Genomic DNA, 27654 nt, shown 5'->3' with positions numbered 1-27654 from the left:
CATTCAAAATTATGTTTAATTTTTTAAGCTTTATTAAGATACAATTTGCATGCAATAAACTTTACCCATTTTAAGTGTACAGTTTGATGAATTTTGGTAATTGTTACACAGCTTTTAACTGCCACCACAATTAGGTATAAAACATTTCCATCACCCTACGATGTTTTCTCCCATCCCTTGCCTCCATCCCCCAGGCAACTAGTGATTTACTTTGTCATTATAGCTTTTTTTTTTTAAGATTTTATTTATTCATTTGACAGAGAGAGAGAGAGAGAGTACAAGCAGGGGAGCATCAAGCAGAGTGGGAGGGAGAAGCGGGCTCTCTGCTGAGTCAGGAGCCGCATGCAGGACTCAATCCCAGGACCCTGGGATCACAACCTGAGCTGAAGGCAGCCGTTTAATGAACAGAGCTACATAGGCCTCCCTCTCATTATAGTTTTAAAGTTTCTAGAATTCCATTCTAGAAATGGAGTCATGCAATGCGCAGTTTTTTTGGTTTTTACTTTTTTCTTTTACTTCTTTCACTTAGCACATTGTTTTTGAGATTGATTCATGTTGTTGCATGTGTTAGTATTTCATTCCTTTTATTTATTTGTTTATTTTGCTGAGTAATATTCCATAGTGTGGATATGACACAGTTTGTTCAGACACTCCCCATTTGATGGACAATTGGGTGGTTCTAATTTTGGACTGTTATGAATACTACTGCAAAAATTTGCATACAAGGGGTGCCTGGGTGGCTCAGTGGGTTAAAGTCTCTGCCTTCGGCTCAGGTCATGATCCCACATCCTGGGATTGAGCCCCACATTGGGCTCTCTGCTCAGCAGGGAGCCTGCTTCCCCCTCTCTCTCTGCCTGCCGCTCTGCCGACTTGTGATCTCTTTCTCTGTCAAATAAATAAATAAAATCTTTTTTTAAAAAATTGCATACAAGTCTTTGTGTAGACTTACATTTTTATTTTTCTTGGGTAAACACCTAGGGATGGGTGTTTACTGGGTAGCTAAGTCGTTAAGTGTCTACCTTCAGGTCATGATCCTAGGGTCCTGGGATCGAGTCCCCCATCAGGCTCCCTGCTGAGCAGGAAGTCTGCTTCTCCCTCTTCCACTCCCCTTACTTGTGTTTCCTCTCTTGCTGTATTTCTCTCTGTCAAGTAAATAAATAGAATCTTAAAAAAAAAAAAACAAAAAACCACCTAGGAATGGGATTGCTGGATCTATAGTAAGTACACATTTAGCTTTAAAAGATATGACTGTACTATTTGAGATTTATGTCTATTAATACAAGTAGATATTTTTCATTTTAACTGTTTCATCTGTTCCATTAATAAACTACCATTTGTTTACCCATTGTCCACTTTTTTACTATTATAAATAATATTAAAATGAGCACATTTATAAATTGTTTCCTTGGGTACATATACAAGAGTTACTCTGTGTATAGTATACATTTTCAATTAGAACTGCTGGGTTCTGGGATATACTTATTTTTAATTTTAATAGATTTTGCCATATTGCTTTATAAAATGGTTGGGGGCTTAAATTTTAAGTCATCTCTACTTTACAAATTATTGCATACTTTTCATTAGTCCTTTCTATAGAATGTTTCTTGCAAATAGACAATTTGGTTCTTTTTGTTCGTTTTTGTTTTTTAAAGATGTTTTTATTTATATATTTGAGAGAGAGAGAGAAAGAGATCATGAGCACAGAGGAAGATGAAGGGGAAGAAGCAGACCTCCCCACTGAGCAGAGAGCCTGACAATGTGGGGCTTGATTTCAGGACCCTGAGCTGAAGGCAGATGCTTAACTGACTGACCCACCCAGGCACCCCAGTTTGTTGTTTTTTAAGTTTTATTTATTTGAGTAATCTCTACACCCAACATGGGGCTCAAACCCATGACCTCAAGATCAAGAGTCTCATGCTCCTCCAACTGAGCCAGCCAGGCACCCCCAGTTCTTTTTGTATCAAGTATTGCCCATGCTTTTTCATGCTGTCATCACAAATCTGTTTTTTCTTTTGACTATCCTTTCTTTATTTTTAAATAGGAGATTCATATGGGACACTGTGTGAATCTGACTGATGAGGCTGTAGAAGCTGTCCTCACTTGCTGTCCTCAGATACGTATATTACTCTTCCACGGATGCCCCCTAATAACAGGTTAGTATGATAGACTGGGTGGGTTCAAATCCTGGCTTCATCGCTTAGTAACTGTGTGATCTTAAGTAAACTATTCAACCCATTCCATTGTTCAGTTTTATCTGGAAGATGGATATATTAGCAGTACCTACCTCATAAGCTTAGTCATGATAATTATCTGACAGCACCTTATATATGGTGGCTAGCCCATAGTGACAACTCAATAAATGCTAGTCATGATGATGATGGTAGTGGTCTTGATATTAAACATGATGTTTTACATAGACAAAAAAAAATCAGACTTATTCTATTACATCTATCAAATATGCTAAATGACCTGTTGGCTCTAATCTCATCAAACTATAGCCATTGAGATTCAGACCAATTTGGACTCTTCGGCTAAGTGATACATACTTCACTGAAGGAGAACAAAGTAGTCACAGCCCATTCGACCTGCATAAGAGACATGATACTGGAAATAAAAAGTACAGCATAGGGCATATAGCCAATGATGTTGTATGGTAACAGGTGGTAGCTGCATTTGTGGTGAGCGTAGCATAACATATTGAGAACAATTTGGATTCTTAAGCTAATATGATACTTCACTGAAGGAGAACAAAGTAGTCACAGCCCATTTGTTCTGTGTAAGAGCCATGATACTAGAAATAAAAGGTACTGCATAGGGAATATAACCAGTGATATTGTTGTATGGTGACAGATAGTAGCTACATCTGTGGTGAGGATAGCATAACATAGATGTTGAATCACTATATTGTACACCTGAAACTAATATTATATTGCATATCAACTATACTCAGAAAAAAAATTATTTTTATTTATTTTTATTTGTCAGAGAGAGAGAGAAAGAGTGCGAGCACAGGAAGACAGAGTCGCAGGCAGAGGCAGAAGGAGAAGCAGGCTCCCCGCCGAGCATGGAGCCGGATGTGGGACTCGATCCCAGGACACCGGGATCATGACCCAAGCAGAAGACAGCCACTTAACCAACTGAACCATCCAGGCGTCCCAGAAAAAAAAAAATTTTTTTTTAAGAGAAAAGGACATCTGGGTGGCTCAGTTCGTTAAGTATCCAACTCTTGATCTCAGCTTAAGTCTTGATCTCAAGGTTGTGAGTTCAAGCCCTGTGTTGGACTCCATGCTGGGTGTGGAACCTACTTAAAAAAGAAAGGAAGGAAGGAGAAATAAAAAGAGGAGAGGGAGGGAGGGAGGAAAGGAGGGAGAAAGGAAGGAAGGAAGAAAGAACAAAAAGAAGGACCACTAAAGATAGTAAAAGAAAAGATTTTACCTTTAAAAATATTTTATTACTTATAAAAGCCAATAGATAATCGTAATATATAAGAACATGAATTTCAAAATTGTAAAAATATCATTTTTGTGTCATAATTTATATAAAATAATGAATAAAATACTGTATTATTGTGGGGAAAAAAGAGCCATGATACTATATACAACTGTGTCCTGAAACCAAATTTTTGCATTATGCCTGCAGTGGCCACATACCACAGTATAACCTGTACCTCACTTGTAAGTCAGCACTGATGCCCAGTCCTTCCAGCTCATTTCTCTGATTACAGTCTAAACAGTTACTCCTCTAGGCTGAGTTATGATCCTAGAAGTCCTTTTAACAACCTCTGTTCTTTCTTATGTTTGGACTGTCAATGTAAACCAAGTATACAATGTATTTGGTATCAGTGACATCTATTACGAAGACTAAATCTTTTGAGCCAAGACATTTCTCAAAAAACTAAAGTCATAAAGGACATTAGAAACTGTTAACAGTGCTTACCTCCAAGGAAAGTTGTTTCAGGGACAAGAGTAGGAAAAACCCTGTGCTATACACCCTTTGTATCTTTTGAATTTTCTATCATTGGATGGTTTTATCTATTTAAATTAGTAATAACAATTTAAAGAAAATCACTTAGAACAAGAAAGAGTCATGGGACTGAGTGCAGGGGATTGGTACTTGCATACATTATCCTGGGATTTGTGAGAAGGCCAACAGAGGTTCCCTGGTCATCAAACAAGGCAGAAAATTGTATTCTAACCAGTAGGCTCTTATTTTAAGTTAGATGAGACCACAGTATATAGAATGTAATAAGAACAATCTTTGATAATCTTTCCAAAATACCAATCAAGATGTGTAAATCTATCCACTGAGCTATGTGTGCATTTGATCAATATATTGAACAAGCAAGGGGTACTTGTAAAGTGATTCTATTTTCTTCACACTACTTTATTACAAATCTGCTCTAAAGAGGCTAATTTTTCCCTACTGCCAGATAAAATCTCAGGTGCCACTGACTTATCTTTCTCAGGTAATTAAAATGTCTTACCATTCCATGTCACTGAAACCTCTCATTTCAGTAATTAAAATGTCTTAGGTCCATGCAGTACTCCAAACTAGCTCAAGTCAGAGCTTTTGCTCCCTCCAGTCAGCTCAGATTTGGCTGCAGTGGGTAAGGGGATGTTGTTGGTTTCTGTATTTTACCATTCCTCACTTCTCTTCTTCCTTCCCCAGCTTTCCCATATGGTTTCTGATCCCAGAAATGTTAGTACAGGTTGGGACTGGGGTAAGTAGGAACAGAGGTACTGGAAGGGAAAGTCTTGGCCAATCCTACTGTGATCAGGTGTCAGCACTCCAGGCCTTATGGGTGAGCTGATCTGTCCTCTCTCAGCAGTGGGGCACTTTTGGGGTTCTTCAGGGTCTACTTCCTACCAGCCCCTCATCATTGTATATACCTCCTATCCGCAGTTCTCTTGATTCAAGCCAGTGTGTCTCTTCTAGTTAATAGCTATTATTTTCTTCTTCTGTCCCTAGGCATGCAACAATATACCTTCAGTCTCTTTCTGCTCAGGTTTCCTAACTTAGCTGGGTTGCTTTCTTGAGAAAAATGTAAGGCAACCCCTTGGCAGCCCTCACATGACCACAAGAAACATACTTTAGGCAATGACAGTGTAGATACGTCCCAACCTCAGTCTTCTCTTTAGCTTCAGAGACTCTTGCCATAGCCTTTGCCCTTTAGTTTTCTCAGATGTGGGTCTGATATTAGCATCTTGTGTCCCCCAAGCTCCAAGGGACATATCAGACTCTCCAACCAATCTCCTTAGAGTTTCCTTTCACTAGGCTTGAATGGAAAAGCAAGCACCTCCAATCCTTTTTCCAGAACTCTCTTCAAAGAAATCCTTTCTTCAACTTCCAACTCTCTGTCCCTTCTCACTGTAACACTTTTGTATCTTTGAATGGATGAAGTGCCATGGATTCCAAAATCATATTTCAGCCAAGCATTTGCAAGTCATATACAGGTGGTCTTGAATCTCACTGGAATAAGAGAGTAGCTGGTACCTCTAGTCCTGGAACCTTAGCTGAAATAGTCCTATTTTAATGTTCTGTTATATTTGTCTCAGGACAACTTGGGTGGCAACCTATTATAAAATCAACCTTTGCTAATTTTACCTTCATTATCTTTCTGGTTACCCAGTGGACACTCTTCTTTGATATTACCCCCCAAACTCAGTAAGTGGTCATTTCTCAAAGGTTAGTTGCAGTATGGAAGGTGAAAATATATCAATAAAATTTTTATACACTCACATTACAGTCCACTGCTTTGTCTTGTATTTTGATCAGGTCTTTTACCCATACGTGATTTTGCAATGTCATGCATTGGTAGTTCGGAAAATATTGGTTCTCTTAGTAATATGGATCTTCCAATGTTGACACATTTTATTACAGCAAAAAAAAAAAAAAATCACATTTGTTAATACGACCATTGGATAGTTGTCAAGTTCATAATGGCAGCTATAAATTTTCCAAAATCCATTTGAAAGCTAAAATTTTATCACTGGCAACAAACTCTGACATTTGTTTTCTTTGAAGTGATAGGCTGGGGTGCCTTGGGTGTCTCAGTTAAGCGGCTGCCTTCTGCTCGAGTTATGATCCAACGGTCCTGGGATTGAGCCCCACATTGGGTGCCCTGCTCAGTGGAGAGGCTGCTTCTCCCTCTTCCTCTGCCTGCCACTCTGCCTACTTGTGCTCTCTATCTCTCTGTCAAATAAATAAATAAAATCTTTAAAAGAATTATTTGAAGTAACAGGCTCATATTGTTCTTTTTCAGGAATAATCTGTGCTGGCTAGGAAGTGCGTGGGGAGACAGGGTAACTGGGTGATAGACATTAAGGAGAGCACTTGATGTAATGTGCAGTGGTTGTTACATGAAACTGATGAATCACTAAATTCTACCTCTGAAACTAATAATACACTCTATGTTGATTAATTTATTAAAAAAAAAAAAAAGAGAAATAGTCTGATAAGTAACCAAGTCTGAACAACCTTTGGTTATCAGCTGTCCTTTCAAGTAAAAATGATGTTCCTTGAATAAAGTGACTTTCCTAGCTCACAACCCTAAAAGGGTTTCAGACTGTAGAATCTATAGACCACACTTTGAGAACCATTGCTTTATAGGAAAGAACAATTACCAGTTAACTTTAGCAGTTAGAGCAGGAACACATTATCCCTTTTGGATCAATTCTTATATTTTCATGTGGCTTTACTAGAAGTGAAAGTACACCTTAAGATGACAGGAGTTCAAAATACTTGGAACAGAATAACAGTAGTTTTGATCTAGAAGATTATCTAGGCCAGCAATTAACAACCGTTACTGCTATGTAAATAAATCAAAGATGGCTTCTATGTAGTTTCTTTCTTTCTTTTTTCTTTCTTTCTTTCTTCCTTCCTTTTTTAAGATTTTATTTGAGAGAGAGGGAGAGAGCATAAGCAGGGGAGGCAATAGAGGGAGATGCAAGGGGCTCGAACCCAGGACCCCAGGATCATGACCTGAACTGAAGGCAGACACCTAACTGACTGAGCCACCAGGCACCCCTATGTAGTTTATTGGGACTATTAGTTCAAAAAGTCCACCAACATCTAAATCTTAATTCAGTCAATGATTTTCTTTCTTTTTTAAGATTTTATTTATTTGTTTGACAGAGAGACTGCTCACAAGTAGGCAGAGAGGCAGGCAGAGAGAGGGAGGGGAAGCAGGCTCCCTGCTGAGCAGAGAGCCCAATGTGAGACTCGATCCTAGGACGCTGGGATCATGACCAGAGCCGAAGGCAGAGGCTTTAACCCACTGAGCAACCCATGTGCCCCAGTCAGTGATTTTCAATACAGCCTAATGAAGCAGAGTTTTAGCTATCTACAGCTGCCTGTTTTGCATACCCTGAAAAACTGCACTCAAGCCACTCTTGCCCTTTGGAGCTCTCTGACCTAGAGACTCTATCTTGATGCTAAGCAGCAACATCATGGCACACAAACTTCCTCTCCAATCCTCTGGGAATTCCTTTACCCTCCTTTCCTTCTCAGTAGTGTCCCCCCCCAACCCCACTCCCCACCCCTCACCCCCCACCCCCCCACCCCCAGCCCAAACACACATTGTTGTCTTTGGAAGGTATCATGTTGTGAGGGACTTTTGAAAGCAAATCTGTCAAAGTGCTGCCCAAATAAAGCTTCTTGTGTCCTACTGCCACCTTGTGGTCGTATCTTTTTCCTTCCTCTGCCTGAAATCCCTTAACTATAGAGACATCATATGATGTTCTAGAAAATATCAGAGGTATTGTGTTGGAGTTTAGGGCAGGCCACGCCCAAAATATGCCATGGAGTATTTTTATTATTTTGAATTAATGTTAATTAAGAAACATCCAGTGCAAGTACACTCTGACCTTCTTTAGTCTCCCAAAAGTAGGAAACAAATCTCCCATGTGACTGGTACCCTCCCTGCACCAGGAGCTAGAAAGACATCCTTATCATCAGAGAAGGGGAATTCAGGGCCTAAGAAGTTTATATAAACAACCGTTACTACTTTTACTAATTTACTACCACAGCCTCAATTCTGTTTAGAATTCCTTATTAATAAAGCTCTCAAACATAAGTTTTCTTTGTCCTGTCAGGTCATCAAAATTTTATTTCTCTGTCTAAAAAGATAAAAGCTGTCTGTCTCAGTCACTTCTTATGTCCCATATCTATAAGACTTCCATACATAAATATTAAATTTGATTTTTTCCTGTTAGTCTATCTCCTGTTTAATTCAATGAGTAGCCAGAAGAATCTTAAAGGATAGAGGGAAATTTTTCTTCTCCAACAATAGCATAGAACTAAAAGTGGCTTTTTTTAAAAAAAGAAAGATTTTATTTATTTGTTTATTTTAGAGAGAGAGTATGCAAGAGCTGGGGGTGGGTCAAGGGAGAGGGAGATGGAGAGAATCTCAAGCTGATTCCACACTGAGCTTGGAGCTCAATACAGGGCTCAATCTACTGACCCTGAGATCAAGACCTGAGGTGAAACCAAGAGCCTGAGGCTTAACCGACTGAGCCACCCAGACACCCCAGAACTAAAAACGTTTGTGTATCCAAAAAGTTAGAGAAATGCAGCATACTGCTATAAAGAATGTTAATTTATCAAAGGGTCTGAGAAATACTATAGCTAAGAAACTTTTCTAAGCATTTCCCCCAAATTTTTTAGCACAGAACATTTTATGGACCTCAGCTTGCCCTCGTGTATAATTGTGAGTCATAAAATTAGGAGATCTGATAACAATCCAAAAGAGTTCATACATGATTGCTTTATTAATAAAGGTTCATAAAGAGAAGAAGCTGAAGTTTTTCAACTACCCAGATCATTTCTACTCTTCCTCCTTTCCTGGAAGAAGTATACAACTACCATTGTATGCTTTTGCTACCATCATTAAATGAAAATAAATTGGGGTTATATATTCACCTTATATTTAATTTTTATTTATTTCTTCTTCAAAGAAATAAATGCTTTCATTTAGCAGGTTGGCCAGTAAATGAAAGGTTTTTCTTCTTTTGATAACTTATGTAACATTTTTCCTTCTGCTTATATATTTATGTGGTTGCTTATATATGACTATATAAGACAATATGATTTACTTTCCATAAAAATATATGTACATAAGTATGTTCAGTTATAATATAATACAAAAATATGTGTACATGAAGTATGTTCAATTATAATAGTATAAAAATTTTGGTACATAAGTATGTTCAATTTTAATCATCCTTAAAGCAATCTGACCCCCAAATTGACAATCTTACCATAGTTTCCCCTCAAGGTCCCTAAATTAATAGGTTTATCTTCTCTATTATAATCCTAAGTATTTTTTTTTATTTCATGATCTTAAAGTTGGACTATAAACAGAACTCCACATTATAAATCATGTCTTAAAACTATTTGAAACACTTGATTTTATTTCTGCAGAAAATAAAATAAAAACTAAACTGTTATTTAAGATATTGTAAAGTCTAATTTCTTAGAAAGAAAACTGCAGGTCCAAGGTAGAGTCACCTGCCCCAGTGCAGCAAACTTAGACTTAACTGAAGTTTCAGTTTCTCCAAGGAGTGAAATTTTAAGACAATCAATGTAAAATTTCCTGGTAAACACCAATGAGGTGATCTGTTGCATGAGCCCTCCTCTTCCCCCCCAAAGAAAGGTAAGGTAATCCACCTGATAGAACCCTTTGCCTTTCCCTCTATGAGAAGGTGACCTTAACTGAACCAATCCCTACTTTTTTTTTTCCTAATAACTTCTTGTCCTACTCTCCTTCCTATAAAAATCTTCCATTCTGTACAACTCCTTAGAGCTTCCCTCTGCTTGCTAGATGGAGTGCTGCCCGATTCATGAATCAATTAATAAAGCCTATAATTTACTTGGCTGAATTTTGTTCTTTGATATAATATAATTTTTCTAGATGTTATAGAAGCAGGAAAATAATTTTACAATGTGTTAAATTCTTTTAAATTCAGTTATGCCTGCAATGATTATCACTAAGTTCAGTTCATACACCTTTACTAATCTCCTACAACAGACATGCATTTCAGTTTCTTATAATTATTTATACATGTTTCACAGTATTTATGGGCACAGAGGTTTAGATTTTAGAAGGACAATAAAGCAGTTAGACAGCACTAGATTTAATTTACATTTTACACTGAAAGGCAGGAAAAACCAACAGGAAATCTGCCCCTTTTGAGTGAATGGATCCAAATTTTAGTTATATGTAAGGATTTGTTTCAGCCTGATTACTATACAAGGAGGTTCTTTACTAGACCCCTAGATCATAAATATGTCAAGATTTTCCACTTAGAGCCCAAAACAAATGTATTTTAAGACCCAAGTAGTTTGCTTCAGAGTTTCCTTTAATTAAAGTCTATTCCTTGCTTAAAGGACAACTGTTCTTATTATTTTGTATTTTACTTTTTCTAACTCCTATATCATTTGTTTCCTCATCATGATTTATTCATTCATTATGACTCTGTGCCACATAACTTCTTTATTCTAGACACTGTAATGAAGCATTGGAACTTTGACCATTGTTTGTAAGAATCTGCCAGACTTAGATTTTTCACTGTGTATTCTACAAAAACATCTAAATTACATTTTCCTTGATCATTTGAAAAAGTTAATTTTTATTTCCCACAATTTCTTCTTTTTCTTGGTGCTCTAAAAGCCCTTAAAGTGGTCTCTATATTAATCATAGATATTGAAAGACGGTAAAATCTTCCTTAGACTTCATCTACACAACACCCTTGTTTTAAGGATAAGGGAAGAGAGAATGACCTTAAGTGGAAATACTTGGTACTAGAACTCGAAATAAAAACTTAAGTCACCCAATCCACAATCTCTAATTCTTTCCCCAGGGAGGCAATTTCCTGTGCCTTGGTGTCAAGTGGCTTAACTATTACTAGAAAAGGGAGGGGGGCATCTGGGTGGCTCAGTGGGTTAAGCCTTTGCCTTAGGGTTGGGTCATGATCTCAGGGTCCTGGGATGGAGCCCTGCATCTCAATGGGCACTCTGCTCAGCAGGGAGCCTGCTTCCCACACCCCTGCCTGCCTCTCTGCCTACTTGTGATCTCTTTCTGTCAAAATAAAGGAATAAAATCTTAAAAAAAAAAAAAAGAGGGAAATAGAAAAGTGACACTGAGCAACAGAAGTGTGATTTGTACTGATGACTTTTTGAGTCTTTTTCAATCTTGAGAGTCTGTGTTCAGAAGGGTGGTAGAATATGCCACCCCAATATGCTTCTTCAGGATAAGGATTTTTTTGAGCTGATTATTTTTGAGAAACAGCAGACTCTAGGAAAGCTCTGAATAAGGAGCAGAAGTTGTTAGGGTACGGAGTCGACCACCCCTCAATTAGACAGAGAACACTCTCGATAATGCAAGTCACACAGCGAGGTTTATTTCCAGCTAGCTGGGGTCCAATTATCTGCGTGGCGCAGCGGGTTTCAACAAGGACCCCGAGCACTCAAAGTCAAGGGTTTATATAGCATTTTCAAGGTACTTTTTCATAGCTACATACATCTCTTGCGCCCCACTTTGACAGTTTAACTCTGTTTAACCTTTTGCCACCCTGGTGTCACCCTGGCGGTTAAGTGAGATTTAGATCTAGAAAAAATTTAACTTTATTTACATTTCCTTCTGCCTCACTCTCCTTCAGTTTCTTGGTGGGGAGGGCGACCTTAGGCCTCGAGGTACTGAGCCATTTGTCTCTGGAAATTGGGCTATTGAAGAGATAGCCTTTTTTGCTGTAAATCACCAGGACATTTGCAAACCAAGGGAGACTCCTGTCTTGCAGGATTGTGATCTCTGCAAGTTAACTATTTGTTTTTCTTTAACATCCGGTCCCTGTGGTGCCATCGCCTAACTGCCCTGGTGGCATATGATTAAGTTGTTTCTTAGGTTTTAGCTACTTTCTCTTATCTCAAATTACGTGCACCGCATGGGCTGGTTAGGGACGCTCAGTGAAATGGCTTCCCGGCCTTCAGGATGGTCATTGTTATGCTAACCCACTCTTACAGTGCAAGGTGCCGGCTTTTGCTTTGCCAAGATGGCTGTACTTTTGTCAGGGCTAGACTCTGGTGGGTACAGCCTTGTTTTTCTTGACCTCCATGCCTGAAGCTGGTTTCCAGGACTTGTTTTTAAGGGGAGCAGGGACAGTTTAAGGGTTAAACAACAAAGTTATTGTTTAACCTCAATGGAAGCCTCTGGTGAAAATAAAAATATAAAATAGGTCCTTACAAAGTTACCCTTTTATAAGAGAAGTTTGCATTTTTAAAGAAAAATCTCCATCTTTAACTATCTCTCTCTCTCTATGCTAGGAAAAAAAGGGCAACTTTAAATCACAAGAGAATCTTAACAACAGAGACACCGACACAAATCTGTATAAAAAACCATACCTTGGGGCGCCTGGGTGGCACAGTGGGTTGGGCCACTGCCTTCGGCTCAGGTCATGATCTCGGGGTCCTGGGATCGAGTCCCGCATCCGGCTCTCTGCTCAGTGGGAAGCCTGCTTCCTCCTCTCTCTCTCTCTGCCTGCCTCTCTGCCTACTTGTGATCTCTCTCTGTCAAATAAATAAATAAAATCTTTAAAAAAAAAAAAAACAAAAAACCATACCTTTACTTTTTACTGTGCTTTTTCTAATAACCTCCTACAATTTGATCCCTTCCCAATCCCTCCCCCCAACATCTTTCTTTTGTATTTAGCTGAAGTTGGTATTTAAGGTGGTGGCTACGGCCATCTCAGGGAGTTTACTCATTTTCCCCGGGGTATCTCTCATGCATGCATGAAGTATACATATTGATAAACTGTTTTTCTCTGGTTAATCTATCTTTTATTATAGGGCGGTCTCAGCCAAGAACTCAGAAGGATAGAAGGAAAATTATTTTTCCTTCCCTACAGTTTCTACAGTGTTCTGGCAAGGGATCACTAAATACTTGGAGAACCCACAGTTTCTCTTTATAGCATAATAAACTCACAGGCATTGATTATTCCTACTATTCAAAGTCATAATCCTAAATACTCTGTTTTCTCCAGAAAAAGGTGCCTGAGCAGACTTTGAGTAATGTAATACTGCCATCTAGCATCAAAATTTCAAAATTACCTAAAAATATACTGTATGGTTTACTGGAGGGAAAAATGTCATCCTATTTATGTATAATAATAAATTTCTATAGAAGGATGACACAAATGCGGTCAGAAAACAGATATTTATATATGTTTGATAGCATGTTCATAATCAGTAAAAATGCCAAAATAATTTAAAAATACCAACCACCAGCCAAAATGAAATTGGGAAGTATAAGTTCCCAATTTAATCTTTCTTTTTAAAATTGTATTTGTTGCTCTGGGTCTCTTGAATTCCCATATACATATTAGGATCATCTTGTCAATTTCTTAAAAAAAGAGAGAGAGAGACAACTGGGACTCTGGGAGAGATTGCATTGAATCTGAAATCAATTTAGAGTATTGTCATGTTAGTACTATATTCTGATTTATGAACACAGACAGTTATTTAGATCTTGGATTTATTTCAACATTGTTTTGTAGTTTTCAGACTAAGTTTTTCACTTTTGTTAAATTTATCGCTAAGTATTTTATTATTTTTGATGGTAATATAAATGAAATTCTTTTCTTAATTTAACTTTTGGATTGTTCATTGCTAGTGTATACAAATATATTTGATTTTTGTATATTGATCCTGTACTGTGCAACCTTGCTGAACTCATTTATTAGTTTTAATTTTTTAGTGGATCCCTTAAGACGTTCTGTAATTATACAGGACATTCAATATGAATTACATAATGCACAAATAAAAATAGGTTTACTTCTTTCCTTCTGACATGAATACCTTTTATTTCTTTTCCTTCCTAAATTTCCTTAGCTGAAACCTTCAATGCAATGCTGAATAGAAGGCGGGGAAGAATAGGGACACCTGGGTGGCTCAGCTAGTTAAGTAGCTGCCTTCAGCTCAGGTCATGATCCCAGGGTCCTGGGGTCTGGCTCCCTGCTCAATGGGAAATCTGCTTCATCTCCCTCTGCCCCTACCCACCCTGCTTGTGTGTGTGTGTATGCATGTTCTCTAATAAATAAATAATCTTGAAGAAGAAGAAAGAGGAGGAGAAGGAGGAGGAGGAGAAGAAGAAAGAGTAGACATCCTTGCCTGTTTCTCATCTTAGGAGGAAAACATTAGTCTTTCATCATTAAATATGAAATTTAGTTCTTTCATATAAGGCTGAAGAAGTTCCCTTCTATCCCTAGTTTGTTGAATGTTTTTACACGAGTATTGTCAAATGCTTTTTCTGTGTCAATTGAGATGATCATGTATTTTTTTGTCCTTTATTCTACTGATATATGTCATAGGCAGAATAGCACCCCTAACCAAAGATGTCCACATTTTAATGCCCATTAATTAAATGTGGAATGCCCACATTCCACAAGGCTGCAAATGGAACTAAAGTTGCTGATCAGTAGACTTTAAAATAGGGAGATTATCCTGATTATCCAGGTGGGCCCAGGGTAATCATAAGGGTCTTTATAAGGGAAGGAGGCAGGGGGAAGGAGAATCATCGAGTTGGCAGCATGAGAAGGACTCTGTCCACTGTTACTCATTTTGAATATGGAGGCCTGCAAGGAATGTGGTGGCCCCTAGAAGCTGGAAAAGTCAAGGAGGGGAATTCTCTCCCTTGAGCCTCCAAAAAGAAGTGCTGATCCTGATTCGCCCAATGAGGTCTAATTTGGAATTCTGACCTCCAAACTATACAATAATGAATTTGTGTTGCTTTAAGTCACAGATTGTTGTAATTTATTACAGTAGCAATAGGAAACTAATAAAGTGTATTACATTGACTGATTTTTCAGATGTTAAACCAAACTTTCATTCCTGGGATAAATCCCAGTTGATCATGGCACACAAGTTTTTTTTAATATATTGCTAGATTTGATTTGCTAGTGTATTGTTGAGGATTTTTGAGTATATATTCATTAGAGATGTTGGTCTAGTTTTGTATATGTGTGATGTCTTAACTTGGCTTTAGCATCAGGGTAATACTGGTCTCACAGAATGAGTTGGGAAGTACTCTCCCTATTAGTAAAGCCACTCCAGCTTTGTTATAGTTACTGTTTTCATGATATAACTTTGTCCATGCTTTTACTTTCATGATATAACTTTGTCCATGCTTTTACCTGTCTTTAATCTAGATTTCCTATATAATGGATTTCCTTTATAATAAATATTTTTATGGCAATAAAACTGCACTTTTTCTCTTATGAGCTGCTATTTTTTAAAAATTAGCTGCTGATGTAAACTTTTGCTTTTTTAAGTTTAATTCCTTTTCATTTTCATATACTCTGGTTCTCTTTTTTGCACCAAGTCTTGGTTTTTGGGCTTCTTTTTGGTTTGTTTAAAATAAAATTTAGAGAGTGCCTGGGTGGCTCAGTCATTTAAGCATCTGCCCTCAGCTCAGGTCATGATTCTAGGGTCCTGGTATTTGGGCTTCTTTTTGGTTTGTTTAAAATAAAATTTAGAGAGTGCCTGGGTGGCCCAGTCATTTAAGCATCTGCCCTCAGCTCAGGTCATGATTCTAGGGTCCTGCCCATCAGGCTCCCTGCTCAGTGGGGAGTCTGCTTCTCCCTCTGCTCCTCCCCTGCTTGTGTTCACTCTCCCTCTCTCAAATGAATAAATATTTAAATATTTAAAAACTTAAAAAATAAAATTTAGAAACCGTATGTTGGACCCACTTTTTTTTTTTCTATTGTTTTGTGAAATCTATAACTCTAACAACCACTAAACTAGAAAATTTCCAAGACTAGTTTGGAGTGCTGTTGTATACACAACACAGGTTGTTTCTATTAAACAAGTTTAGTAAACTTATGAATAATTTTTAAAGTAATAAAATTTCATCAGTATTTTTGCTTTAACTCATATTTTTAAAAACTTTTTAAAACTTTTATTTGTTTATTTGACAGAGTTCACAAGTAGGCAGAGAGGCAGGCAGAGAAGGCCGGGGGGGGGGGGTGGCGCGGGGAGTAGGCTCCGCGCTGAGCAGAGAGCCCGATGTGGGGCTTGATCTCAGGACCCTGGGATCATAACCTGAGCTGAAGGCAGAGGCTTTAACCCACTGAGACACCCAGGCCCCCCTTTAACTCGTATTTTTTAAAAGACATTATAAAATTGACTTTGCAAAAGAAATGTAAACCATATTAAAATCAATACTATACATTGAGAATTCAGAATAATTGAGAACCATCTAAAAGTCCAATAATATGGATTGGTTAAATTATAATGAATTCATGTTTTACCTATCTATTAAAAATCATGCTTTATAATAGTATTGTGTGACATGGAAAATGTTTACCTCTAGGTCAAGTTGTCCTATTCTAGTAATTGCTCCCTCCCCTAACCATTTTTGGTATGTTGCTGCTTCCCAAATTGTCTTATCACATCTATTGGCTTTCTTTAATCCGGCTCACTCCTTTGCACCCAGTTGCTTTGTTAATCCCTGCTCAAGCACACCATGTTAGTGTGTCTGTTGCCTGCCAGGACCCCGAGAAAATTTATACACAGGTTAATGGTAACATTATAGCTTTAATCTCTGGCTGGTGAAATTAAGACAGAATTACAGAGAAAATGATGAATGCCTAATTTCAAGTATTATTATGATATGTGCACTGCAGCTGATAATGAGAGTTACCACTAATTAAATGTTTAAGTTATTGTTCTTTATATATTATCCCCTTTAATCTTTTCAATAACCCTATTAGGTATCATAGTTATCATCCCTAGTTTATACATGAGGACAAATTAAATATCTTTGATTATTGTGAATTAATATATTGTCATTGTTTTCTTTTGTAGATCATTCACGAGAAGTCCTGGAGCAATTAGTAGGCCCAAACAAACTAAAGCAAGTGACATGGACTGTTTACTGATGCTTATTGAAGCTTTTCAAAGCAAGGATCTTTATACTACATTCCCAGGAAACAATGGTCTTAGAGATTGGCTTTCAGATAATGTGCTTTTTGCTTTGAAGTTAACAGACCCTTAAACATTTAATAGTGCTATTATCCTGTTTGTTTGTGGAGTCATTGTTTTTGACATGGTAAGCCTAGCATGCCCTCTGATGTATTGGAGTGGGGTGGGGCGGGAGGGGAGTATTGTGTTTGTTTCTTAAGTAACAAAGTTTTAAATTACCAGTTTTTCCTGGAGATTTCCTTCTCCTACCTACCTAGTTGAGCTGCCATAAGAGAAATTTACCAGTATGAATAACCATTAGGAGAATTCTTAGTATCCCTAAAAGCATAATTACCTTCCTAGTTATTTTCTGGCCCCTACTTTCCTTAAGTATTTAAATGCTCATTGGCCAAAAAGCAAAGTTGAACATCAGGCCTATGTATCCTCACAGAATTTAATATTTCAATAAAACAAAGAAATAGAATAGTTTACTGTCATAAACCCATGACATCATCCAACTCAGCCATTCAAAATATGAATGTTACTGAGACCCTTGCCCAGCCACTTAATTAATTGTCATGGCTACTTTTCCCAAATACATGCTATTGATCTATGAAACTTCCTCCTTAACAACTGCACTCAGGAAAGCGGAAGAATGAGTAAATAGTATCAATATAGAGGCTGTTTCCTAAAGATCTATCCGTTTCATATCCTGAACTAAACAATACAGATCTTAGTTTTCAAATGAATTGCAGTACTCTTTTATAATCACGAAATTCTCTGAAGTATATATAGTGTGTTTAAACCATCCCAAATTTAGTATATTCCCTGTGCCATGAGACTGTCTCAGTAGGACTTTTTAAAAAAAGATTTCCTACTTTAACTCTGATGTAGTACAAAAGAAGGGAAGTATGGGATGGTAGATTTCTTCTAAATGTTTAGAAGAGGGTTTATACAGTCAACTCTATTTCTTGACCTCACTACTAATTACTTTATAAATGCAGATATATATATATCTCGGATATATATTGCCCCTCATAGGTAGGACATATGTATATATGTGTAATATGGGTAAAGCTTGTTCCACCTATGAAATTTTTCTAAAGACAAATTCAATAAAATGTTATAGTAAACATCAAGCAAAGTTGGTAGCTTTTCCCCCTTTTGGGCAAACAAGTTTTTCAAGATCTAAAGTGTCAGCTTTTTAGGGTCTATAAGGAATTATCTTCCTAGAAGCACTTTGCAGTTTAATATTCTTGCCTTTTTATATTGCTGGTTGTATTAACTATTTCTGTTTAAAATTTCAGTACCCCATTCCTACCTATTTCTATCATCCTCACTTCATACTTCGACCTCTTTATTTTTCTTCTTACCATCTATCACCCTCTGGCATCTTGTCTGTTTTTATTATCTACTCCCTAGAATACAAGCTTCATAAAGACAGGAACTTTTGTCTTTTCTTCACAGTGCCTAGAACAGTATCTGGTACATAATAAGCACCCAATATTTGTTAAATGAATAAACACACAAAAAATGAATAAATAAATAATGGAGAAAAATGAATAAATAGAAATAATACCCATACTTCCAGTTTCCAGTTTGATGTTATTAAGTGATTAGAAGTCCTTACTCCTGTCCTTCTAAGATAAAAGCTGAACAAACTGAAAATCATGAAGTGGTACAGTATTACATGAATGTGGACTTAGACTAGTTATAAGTGTATACTAGGGCAACCACTAAACACAAATTTTTAAATGTGTATAATTTCTATCCAAGAAGAGAGAAAATGGAATCATATAAAATTCTCAATTAAAACCAGAGAAGGCAGGAAAAGAGTGGAACACCAAAAAAGAAACAAGGAACTAGGGCAACAAATAGAAAACAGTTATAAATATGGTAGAAATTAATCTAGCTGTATCAATAACCCCTTTAAATGTGAATGGTCTTGGGGCACCTGGGTGGCTCAGTGGGTTAAGCCGCTGCCTTCGGCTCAGGTCATGATCTCAGGGTCCTGGGATCGAGTCCCGCATCGGGCTCTCTGCTCAGCAGGGAGCCTGCTTCCCTCTATCTCTCTCTCTCTGCCTGCCTCTCCATCTACTTGTGATTTCTCTCTGTCAAATAAATAAATAAAATCTTTAAAAAAAAATAAATGTGAACGGTCTTAATACAAACCTGTTTGTTAAACTATTGTTGTGGAAAATCTGAAGCAACCCAGGAACCTCAAGCGGCATGGGGCAAAGCAGGAAGACTTAGCTTTATTATAGCAGGCAGGCCCAGCGGGATCATTTCCCAAAGGCTGAGCACCCAACAGGGTTAGGAGTGAGTTTTTATGGTTACGGGTGATGTGGGATGGCAACAGGACATTTTCACAGTCTCTCAAGGCCAAATGACCCCTTCAAGTGGAAGTATAATCCATGCGGAGGCATCTCAGGAGAGTGCTTAATCACCCCTAGGGACTTGTTTCTTTTTCTTTTCTTAATCAAACAGGACCCGCCTCTGGTCTTCTTCTTCTGCCTCAGCAGAGCAATGAGTTGTTATCTTATCTTAACCAAATGGGATGGCCATTTGGTCTTTTCTTCTGCCCTAGCAGGAGCAATGGGGAGTAGCTGAGGGGTTAGGGACTGGGGCCTGGGAGTCTCTATCCGCATCACTATGAAGTCATTCAAGGCTCACCATTATATACAGGGGAGATTTTAAAATATCTCAAGTAACGGGCACCTGGGTGGCTCAGTCGTTAATCAGCTGCCTTCAGCTCAGGTCAAGATCCCCGGAATCCTGGGATCAAGGCCTGCATCGGGCTCCCTGCTCAGTGGGAAACCTGCTTCTCCCTCTCCCACTCCCCTTGCTTGTGTTCCCCCTCTCTGTCTCTCTCTCTCAAATAAATAAATAAAATCTTTTAAAAAACAAAATAAAATAAAATAAAATAATCTTAAGTAACATTTAGATATCTCAAAGACCTTGTACCCTTCTAATAAATCACCAAAAGAGGATAACAAAAACAGGGTTTGTAGATATTTAGACTTAAACGTAAATCTTCTCTGTCTCATCAAGTTGACTTCCACAGTGCTCCAGAGTATAATTTACTCTTATCTTGCTGGGAAGTGCAATAACCAGCAGAACACTCTGAATTTTCAAAGGATATTGTCAACAAAACCTTTTCCTCTCAAATATCATCCAATGCCATTGTAACCTTTAATTTCTATTAATTTTAACCAAGTCTGAATCAAAATTTAGGTTGATCACATTTAAGATCCAACATACCAATGGAAATTAGATGCACAAAAGTTGTTTCACTGGGCGGAAATAAACGTTGACTTCCAAGTTCAACAATATCCAAATCCTCGAGAGCTGGGCTCCCAAACTCCCATCGAATTATCCTATTTTCCTATCTAAGCAACAGCTTGCCTTTTATTGCTTTCTCCACATTTCCACTGTATGACTATAACTCTGATCACATCTCCCTGGTACCATAATCCCAATGGCATGCATGCGTTATTAGAAAGTTTGTATATAATGCACACGTTATGAACAACTCCAGTATTTGAAAACATAAGAGAATTAGAAAGGGTGGATTTTATATTTCACTTGTAACACATATAATGCTGGTGTTTAGTTTTAAATTACAGAATAGAAAATCTATAGTACAGAATCGTAAGACCCAAAAGTAAAACTTGGAGACCTCCCACCCCAGTCTCCCAGGTATCTGGTACCCTCCCAGAAGACAACCACAGTTAGCAATTACTTATTTATCTTTTCAGGGATATGCTATGTACGTTGCGAACAAATATGTATTGTATTTGTGTATATATATATAAATATATATATATATATACACACACACACATATATGGGTACCTACAGACATCTTTTCATATGTTCCTCTATAAATAGTGGTATGCTATACATATTCTTCTTCACATTCTCATTTATGTCATAGGTTTTTTTATTGATACATAAGATCCTGACAACCTGGACCACGAAGTGGTAGCATAACCAATTTCTAGCTAACCTTAGTGAACCATAAAGAAGCATCAGAAAGTATCATGGCATCACTAGGAAATTCTAAAATCTTTATTTTATTTATTTAAAAATCTTTATTTTTATCCACGACTGTCAGTTGAGGTCCTATTGTGTACCAAGTACTGTATGAGGCACTTTATTCTTTCATTTAATAAAATACACTTGAGGTGAGGTTTCTTAAGTTTGTTACAGTTTTATAGATGAAGAAATTAAAGTTCAGAGAGCTTAACTGGCCTAAAGTCCCAACTAGAAAGTGACAAGAGTTGCCTGACTCCAAAGCCCACATACTCTGTAGCACACTAAATGCAGCTCTGATCTTTACAGGTCATTGTTTTTGAAATACAGTACTCTTCTCTATTTTGTATTGTGTCTAGTTTGAAGTTCCATCATATAGTTATTCTCAACTACAGAAACAGACTTCGCTTTTTCATTTTCTTTCTCATTCTTCTCTACTACATAAGTTACATGTTGCTACCATTTTGGTACTGCCTTCTAGAATTCTATTCCTATAGCCGTAAAAGTAGAAAACTGTCAGGTAGAGATTTGCATATTTGGCATAATGCAGAACGAGTTACATAACAAAGGCTGACAGAACTTAGGACTTAGTATTTTGGAAACAAGATATACATGCTTTAAACTGGAGGGTCTTTCAGCATTAAACCCAAACACAGTTATATTCACACTTGGAAGCACTTGGACAACTCAAGGCTGAAAATCCCATACTGTGCTTGTTGTCAACCCATTGTTTTCCCTCCTGGTAGGCTCTGGAAGTGAATATTCTACCACTTTGTGCAGTTGATGTTGAATGCTATGTCCACTAAACTGGGGTCGTCCAGGGTCACCAATCAGTACTCGAGTTCTGTGGATCCAAAAGCAATTCTTCAGCCATTGATGAAGACTGTCTGCAAGGTCTTCATCATAAAACATATCTCCAAGCACAACAAGGTCCCACTTTTCTTGTTCCAAATCCAAAATATTTTTGGTTAAAATGGGAAAAGGGTTCAGTTGGTTCAACTCACAATTCAGTATGATAGCCATTCCTGCAACTTTAAAAAAAGCACATAATGAATTGCTTTATGCTAGGCAGTTTTAATCCCTTATTGATTAATTTAAGTAATTTAGAAAATCTAACAATATTTTTTCCCTTTTATTGAAAGTTGTTTTTTAGGTAAAGAATATCTACCAACATAAACTATTTACTGCAATTTTCAAATATATGAGTGGGATATCCTAAAAACAAAACAAACAGTACAAAACACCTAGAAATGTGGAGGTTTCAAGAAATACTTGCTGATCTAATAACCAAGAGGTTTGGTTTATTATAGCTGTCTAGGGAAACAGGTCTTGGACTTAGCAACCTGAGTCCCCTGTATAAAATAAGGATCTTGGGGCACCAGGGTGGCTCAGTCCATTAAGTGTCTGACTCTTGATTTCAGCTCATGTCTTGATCTCAGAGTTGTGAGATCAAGCCCTGTACTAGGCTCACATGCTGGGTGTGGAGCCTGCTTAAGATTCTCTCTCTCCCTCTTCTTCTACCCCTCTCCACCCATCCCCCCAAATAAATAAATAAAATAAAATAAGAATAAAAGCTAGATCCTCAGTAAAATTGAAAACTAAAAGAAAATCAGATAAAATTAAAACTGACTTGTCTCAACTTGGGTTTTAATGGAATAAAATCACCCTCAAAACACAAGGCCTATCTTCACTTGTGTTTTGGGTCAAATATATACAACCTACATATTTCAGGAAATCCCTTGCCCAGAAATTAACAGTAAGTACTCCCAGCTTGGTACACTTTGGGCTATCCGACAGACATAAATACAAATCCTCTTAAGAAATATGCACTTCAATTCAGGACCCACAGGTTCTTCACAGATTATGTCCCACTGAACATAAGTTCACAATATCTGATGACAAAATATGCATGGAAATAAGCTATCATGTTGACGCATCCATACATATTTATCCTGGAAGAAAATAAAGATGAGCTTTAAATATTTTAAAATATGAGATCCTTACTAGGGTCTATGTCGTTGGCCAAGATCCTTGATGCCCCACTCATCTTGGCAGCAATAGCTGTAGCTCCACATCCACTCCCAAGATCTAACACAGACTTTCCTTTAACAACATCAGGATTATCCAAAAGATACCTAATTTGGAAAGAAAACAAAGAACACTATCTGAGATAGAAAATCTTTTTTTTTTTTTAAGCTCTATGCCCAACATAGGGGTTGAACTCATGACCCTGAGATCAAAAGTCACAAGCTCTAATGACTGAGCCAACCAGGCAATCCCCCCAAAAATGTCTTTTTAAAATACTGAGCACTTATTATGATCCTGAAACAGTCAAGCACCTACAATATAGACCAACAAAATACTGCTATAATAAGGATTCAGTAAACTAGATTCAAAATTCAAAATTCAAAATTAATTGTCCATCAGAGAGTGGTATTACCTATAGCTTATGTTGAGTTATAATGACCTCTCTGGTAGGTACAAAGTCCAGTTCAATCAATTTGGACCAAGGCTAAACAGTTATCAAACACTGAATATGGATTAGAAACCCTGAAATAATATATATCAACCAACACTTGACCTTACTACTGAAAAATGGAAGAATATCAGGGATTATGGCAAAGTAGGGGTGTATATGGCTGTGTAAATGGAAAGCTGCTACCCATCTTTAGCTCACTGCTGCCATGTAGAAATCCTGTGTTAATCAGATACTTCTGTTTTTTCAAGATCAGACATTTTTACATGAAATTTCCCAAGTTTATTTTTATTTCTTATTTTTTTTAAACTTCCCAAGTTTTAAATGTTTGCAACTGATTTTTTATTTTAAGTTTACATGTAAAGGCCAAACAAAACACATCTGTGGGTGTACCAACTTGTGACCTCTGATCAGTCTTAAGGAATTTGATTGTATTTTTATTTGAAGTTGACAAACAATCACTTTAATAGACATCACTGAAAATGTCAATATCTTCAAGGTATGATATAAGTGAACATAGCTTGAAAATTTGGCAAAAACCAGAAAATCAGAATTGTTTGATAACACCTAGAAAGCTTTCCAATCTTCAGGATTCTCTAAACAGCTCTACATATGCATTTATTTATTTTGCATTTAAACTATACACAACATTAATTCTGTTAGGTCATCCCACTCCTGTAAATGAGAAGTGCTTATCCATTTAATTTCAGAGGTCAATAGGCTGAAGGTATAAGCAAGTTTAATCATTAAACAATCTAAAAGCAAAAACCAGACTGAAATGCTAAAAGCTCTTGCCTTTGTCTCAGCAGTTGTGTTTTAATAAAAAGCATAGTGTGATGTATGAGAGAATGTCTGAAAGAACATTTCTGCAGTGTGGGGGCTGGGGGGGGTGGGTGGAAGAGGAGACCTTAACAAAGCAGATTCAGGGCACACCTGGCTGGCTCAGTTTGTACAGCATGCAACTCTTGGTCTCAGGGTTGTGAGTTCAAGCCCCACAATTGGCATAGAGCTTACTTGAAAAAAAAAAAAAGAAAATGCAGATTCAAGTCCGGAGTTCAACTGAGATGTCACTAAGTCACTAGAGAAAAGGGAATCCTTATGGGGCCCACTCAACTCAGATCTCTTGTTTTTTGGGTAACTGAAAGAAGTGAGCCTCCAGGGAGTGACGGAGTGTGAGGCTCGAGGAGCAACATTTATGAGATTAAATTAGGAGAGCTGAAGGACTGGGGCTTTAAGAAACTGCACTGGCCATACCTTATGAACCATGAACCAGAGAACAGTGTGAAATTTCCAGATCATTCATAGGGTCTAGGGTCTTGACAGCTGATCCTAGGGATTCTCTTAGAGAAAGAACTATATTTGGGGAAATACATTGATAAGCCTGGAGTATGCTTAAATTGCTCCAAATTAAGAAAACAAGAATTTGGGGGTTTCACTGTTTTTGTTTGTTTGTTTGTTTTGTTTTGTTTTTGTGAGGAGCAAAGAGAATGCAGAGTTGGAAGGGGCTGAAAAAAGAATCGGAAGAAAACAGGATCTGTTTGGGCCTTAAAGCTTCCCATTTCAGATAGGGAAATACCTAGACAGGGCCTGGCCTCCTGGCCAGTAGATTGCCCAGTAAGGCTCGCTGTAGGGCCACAGGTCAGCTTTTTGCCACCAGAACTTGCATCTGGGCGTCAAAAGCCGCAACTGGATTTCAGGGGTGAGGCTGCCACTGCTGGTGACTTCAGTGTTCTCTTCCAGGAAAGCTTTCATCTCGGGGTCCAAAAAGCTTCCAGTTCCTCTCCAAGGGGAATGGCCCCAGGGAAACAAGGAAAGACCATTGCTTTTCACAGCTTTCAGAAAGACACCACAGTGGTTCATGTGAAATAGTGCAAATGATCTCCAACCTAGGCTTGAAGCCATCGTCCTTTTCCAAAACACAGGTTCTGTCAACGTGGCTGTTGATAAGAGCTGCTGCTCCTCCAGAGGAAGGAAGGGTCTGGCTGATACAATAATCTCAACTGGAATCTGTGGGTCTCTAAAAACAGAAATAATACTGAAAATTCCAAGGTTCACTGACACTTCCAAATCCCGTTACACAGGAAGAAAATATTACAGTATAAGCTCTGTAGCAGATGATTCACAAGTGCAAGCCCATTTCAGATGGAAATATTGGTGCATCAACTTAGGAAAATCCAACCTTTTAAAAGGAAGTATTTTGGGGTGCCTGTGTGGCTCAGTGGGTTAAAGCCTCTGCCTTCAGCTCAGGTCATGATACCAGGGTCCTGGGATTGAGGCCCGCATCTGTCTGCTCAGCAGGGAGCTTGCTTCCCTTCCTCTCTCTCTCTCTCTCTCTCTCTCTCTCTGCCTGCCTCTATGTCTACTTGTAATCTCTGTCAAATAAATAAATAAAATCTTTTTAAAAAATTTAAAAGGAAGTATTTTCACAACAAAGGCCTTTTAAATAATTTAGAACAATAAACATACAAGTATTTGATTTTGAGAGAAAACCTCCAGAACATCCAGTTACATAAAATTAGGTTACATAAAATAAAGTTTAAAGTTCTTTCACACACACACACACACACAAAATAAAGTTCTTTAACACATTCAATAAAGCACTTACCTTTAAGCAGGCACTGTGAGCAAAATAAGTCTCCATCTTTAGGACGCTTAGATTCTAGCGATGAGGTAGAGCTGTTACCAGGGCAAACACGGTTCTTGCCTTTATGAAGTCTTGCCAAGAGTTGTAGAGGTTACCAAACTATAATTGTGGACAAAGATATACAAATTATACTGAGTAAACTCTATTTATGTAATTGCTGTTGTAGCATAAAACATTAATGTAATCAAAATTCAGATTTTTTTCTTAAAACTTTATGGACTTGTCATAAAAGAATATCAACTCGCAAATATCCTCCTTTAACTACCTCCGATGACTCATCTTTACCAAGCCTCGGCCGAAAAGTCTTGCTCCAATAGAAAAATGCCTTGATAAGAATAAGAAAGAATAAGAAACAGCAGTTTAAACACAAACTACATGCCCAGTTATTTGGGACCTCTGAACTGTTCTGCATAAATGTTTTAAACAGTCCTGTACCCATCCGCCCAAATATTTACAGTAGGCGCCCCAAACTCAAACGCCTACCAGGGGGCCGGACTGGTGACCCTGAGTGGTGCCGCTGGTTATAACAGAGGAGCTGTGGCGACCTGGAGACTGTTTCTGAGCAGTGCAAAGGGGCCAGCAAACTGCTTCCAGGTAAAAGAACACGCTGCCAGATCTTCCAGTTTCTCAAGATAATCCAGGGCTCCACACATAAACCCCCACCTGTAAACAAAAGCGATCAATTAAAATATCAGAACACAGGGCAGACTAAAACGCCTGCCAGGCCACTTGTGTACGAGCTCAGGGTAGACCACTGGGTGTCATCTCCCCATCGTGCTCTCGGGATCTCAGGGTCTCGCCTCTTCTCTCTGGATTAATTGTTAGGAGCGTTGGGTCAGCCCTTGAATCGCACGAGCCGAGGCTTATAAACAAGCAAGGCAAACAGGAGGTGATTTTGGTTTGGAACCTCAGGTCGTCTACACCGGCGCCTCCCCCTTCCACCCTAGTTCCAATGGAGCATCCTTTGTGAACGTGATTTTGCGGGGGACACTATGTACCTGTTATTAATTGTTAAAGAAAGAAGAGGGGTTAAAAAGGGTAAGTTCCCAAAGTGTTCCTGACCACGTTATTTCCCTCCGAGGAGAACGGGACTCGGTCTTAAAGGGGCAGGCACAGTCGTCCTTTTGTCCTTACCAGGCTGGCCTAACAGCGGCCCAGGGAAGCGCTAGCCTTTGCGCGTCTTTCCTGGCATTCTTCAGAATCGCACCTGGTGCGCCGAGTTCCCCACAACCCGACAGGCTGCGCGCGACTCGGGGTGTCGACCGCGGACCGCGCGCCCCGCCCTCCTTCCCAGCAGCCTCCCTCGGCCTTCTCCTACTTTTCTTAAAGGGGCAGAGCCTTCAGCAGAGGCGGCGCCCCGACCTCGCTCTGGAAGCGTGGGACCATCAAACTGATTTCTGCGAGATCCAAACTGTGGAGCGTTTGCTTTTGCCAGTCACTTCCCTTCCTCCATCCTTCAAAGCTTCTTCCAGCTGCTTCTAGAATTAAATTGACATGAAACACATCAGCAGAAGAAAACCAAATTGGATCTTGTCCCTGTGGGAAGGCC

At 38.3% G+C, this 27654-nt stretch overlaps 2 protein-coding genes across 4 annotated transcripts in view; one reads left to right on the top strand and one right to left on the bottom strand.

The window, feature by feature from the left end:
• Positions 1 to 18393, top strand: part of AMN1 (antagonist of mitotic exit network 1 homolog) — a 69396-nt gene extending 51003 nt beyond the window's left edge. For both annotated transcript variants that reach the window (XM_044227819.1, XM_044227818.1), the window contains 2 exons: positions 2042 to 2153; positions 16855 to 18393. In XM_044227819.1, the coding sequence (XP_044083754.1) occupies positions 2042 to 2153; positions 16855 to 16928 (186 nt within the window). In that variant the 3' untranslated portion in view covers positions 16929 to 18393. The remainder of the gene's footprint in view (positions 1 to 2041; positions 2154 to 16854) is intronic.
• A 2110-nt stretch (positions 18394 to 20503) lies between these two features.
• ETFBKMT (electron transfer flavoprotein subunit beta lysine methyltransferase) lies at positions 20504 to 27378 on the bottom strand. Of its 2 annotated transcripts, none has more exons than XM_044227682.1 (6): positions 27240 to 27378; positions 26589 to 26768; positions 26067 to 26204; positions 25038 to 25496; positions 22990 to 23120; positions 20504 to 22016 (listed from the first exon to the last, which is right to left on the bottom strand). In XM_044227682.1, the coding sequence occupies exons 4-6, from the start codon at positions 25361 to 25363 to the stop codon at positions 21673 to 21675; spliced, it is 801 nt and encodes a 266-aa protein (XP_044083617.1). In that variant the 5' UTR covers positions 25364 to 25496; positions 26067 to 26204; positions 26589 to 26768; positions 27240 to 27378; the 3' UTR covers positions 20504 to 21672. The 2 variants fall into 2 exon arrangements, with proteins under 2 accessions (XP_044083617.1, XP_044083616.1); XM_044227681.1 differs by having other exon boundaries at positions 25038 to 25478.
• Between the last annotated feature and the right edge of the window lie 276 nt (positions 27379 to 27654).

The sequence above is a fragment of the Neovison vison genome, chromosome 12 (assembly GCF_020171115.1).
Source record: "Neovison vison isolate M4711 chromosome 12, ASM_NN_V1, whole genome shotgun sequence".
NCBI classification, from domain to species: Eukaryota; Metazoa; Chordata; class Mammalia; order Carnivora; family Mustelidae; genus Neogale; species Neogale vison.
Note: the sequence above shows the minus strand (reverse complement) of the source record. Positions and strands in the feature narration are given on the sequence as shown.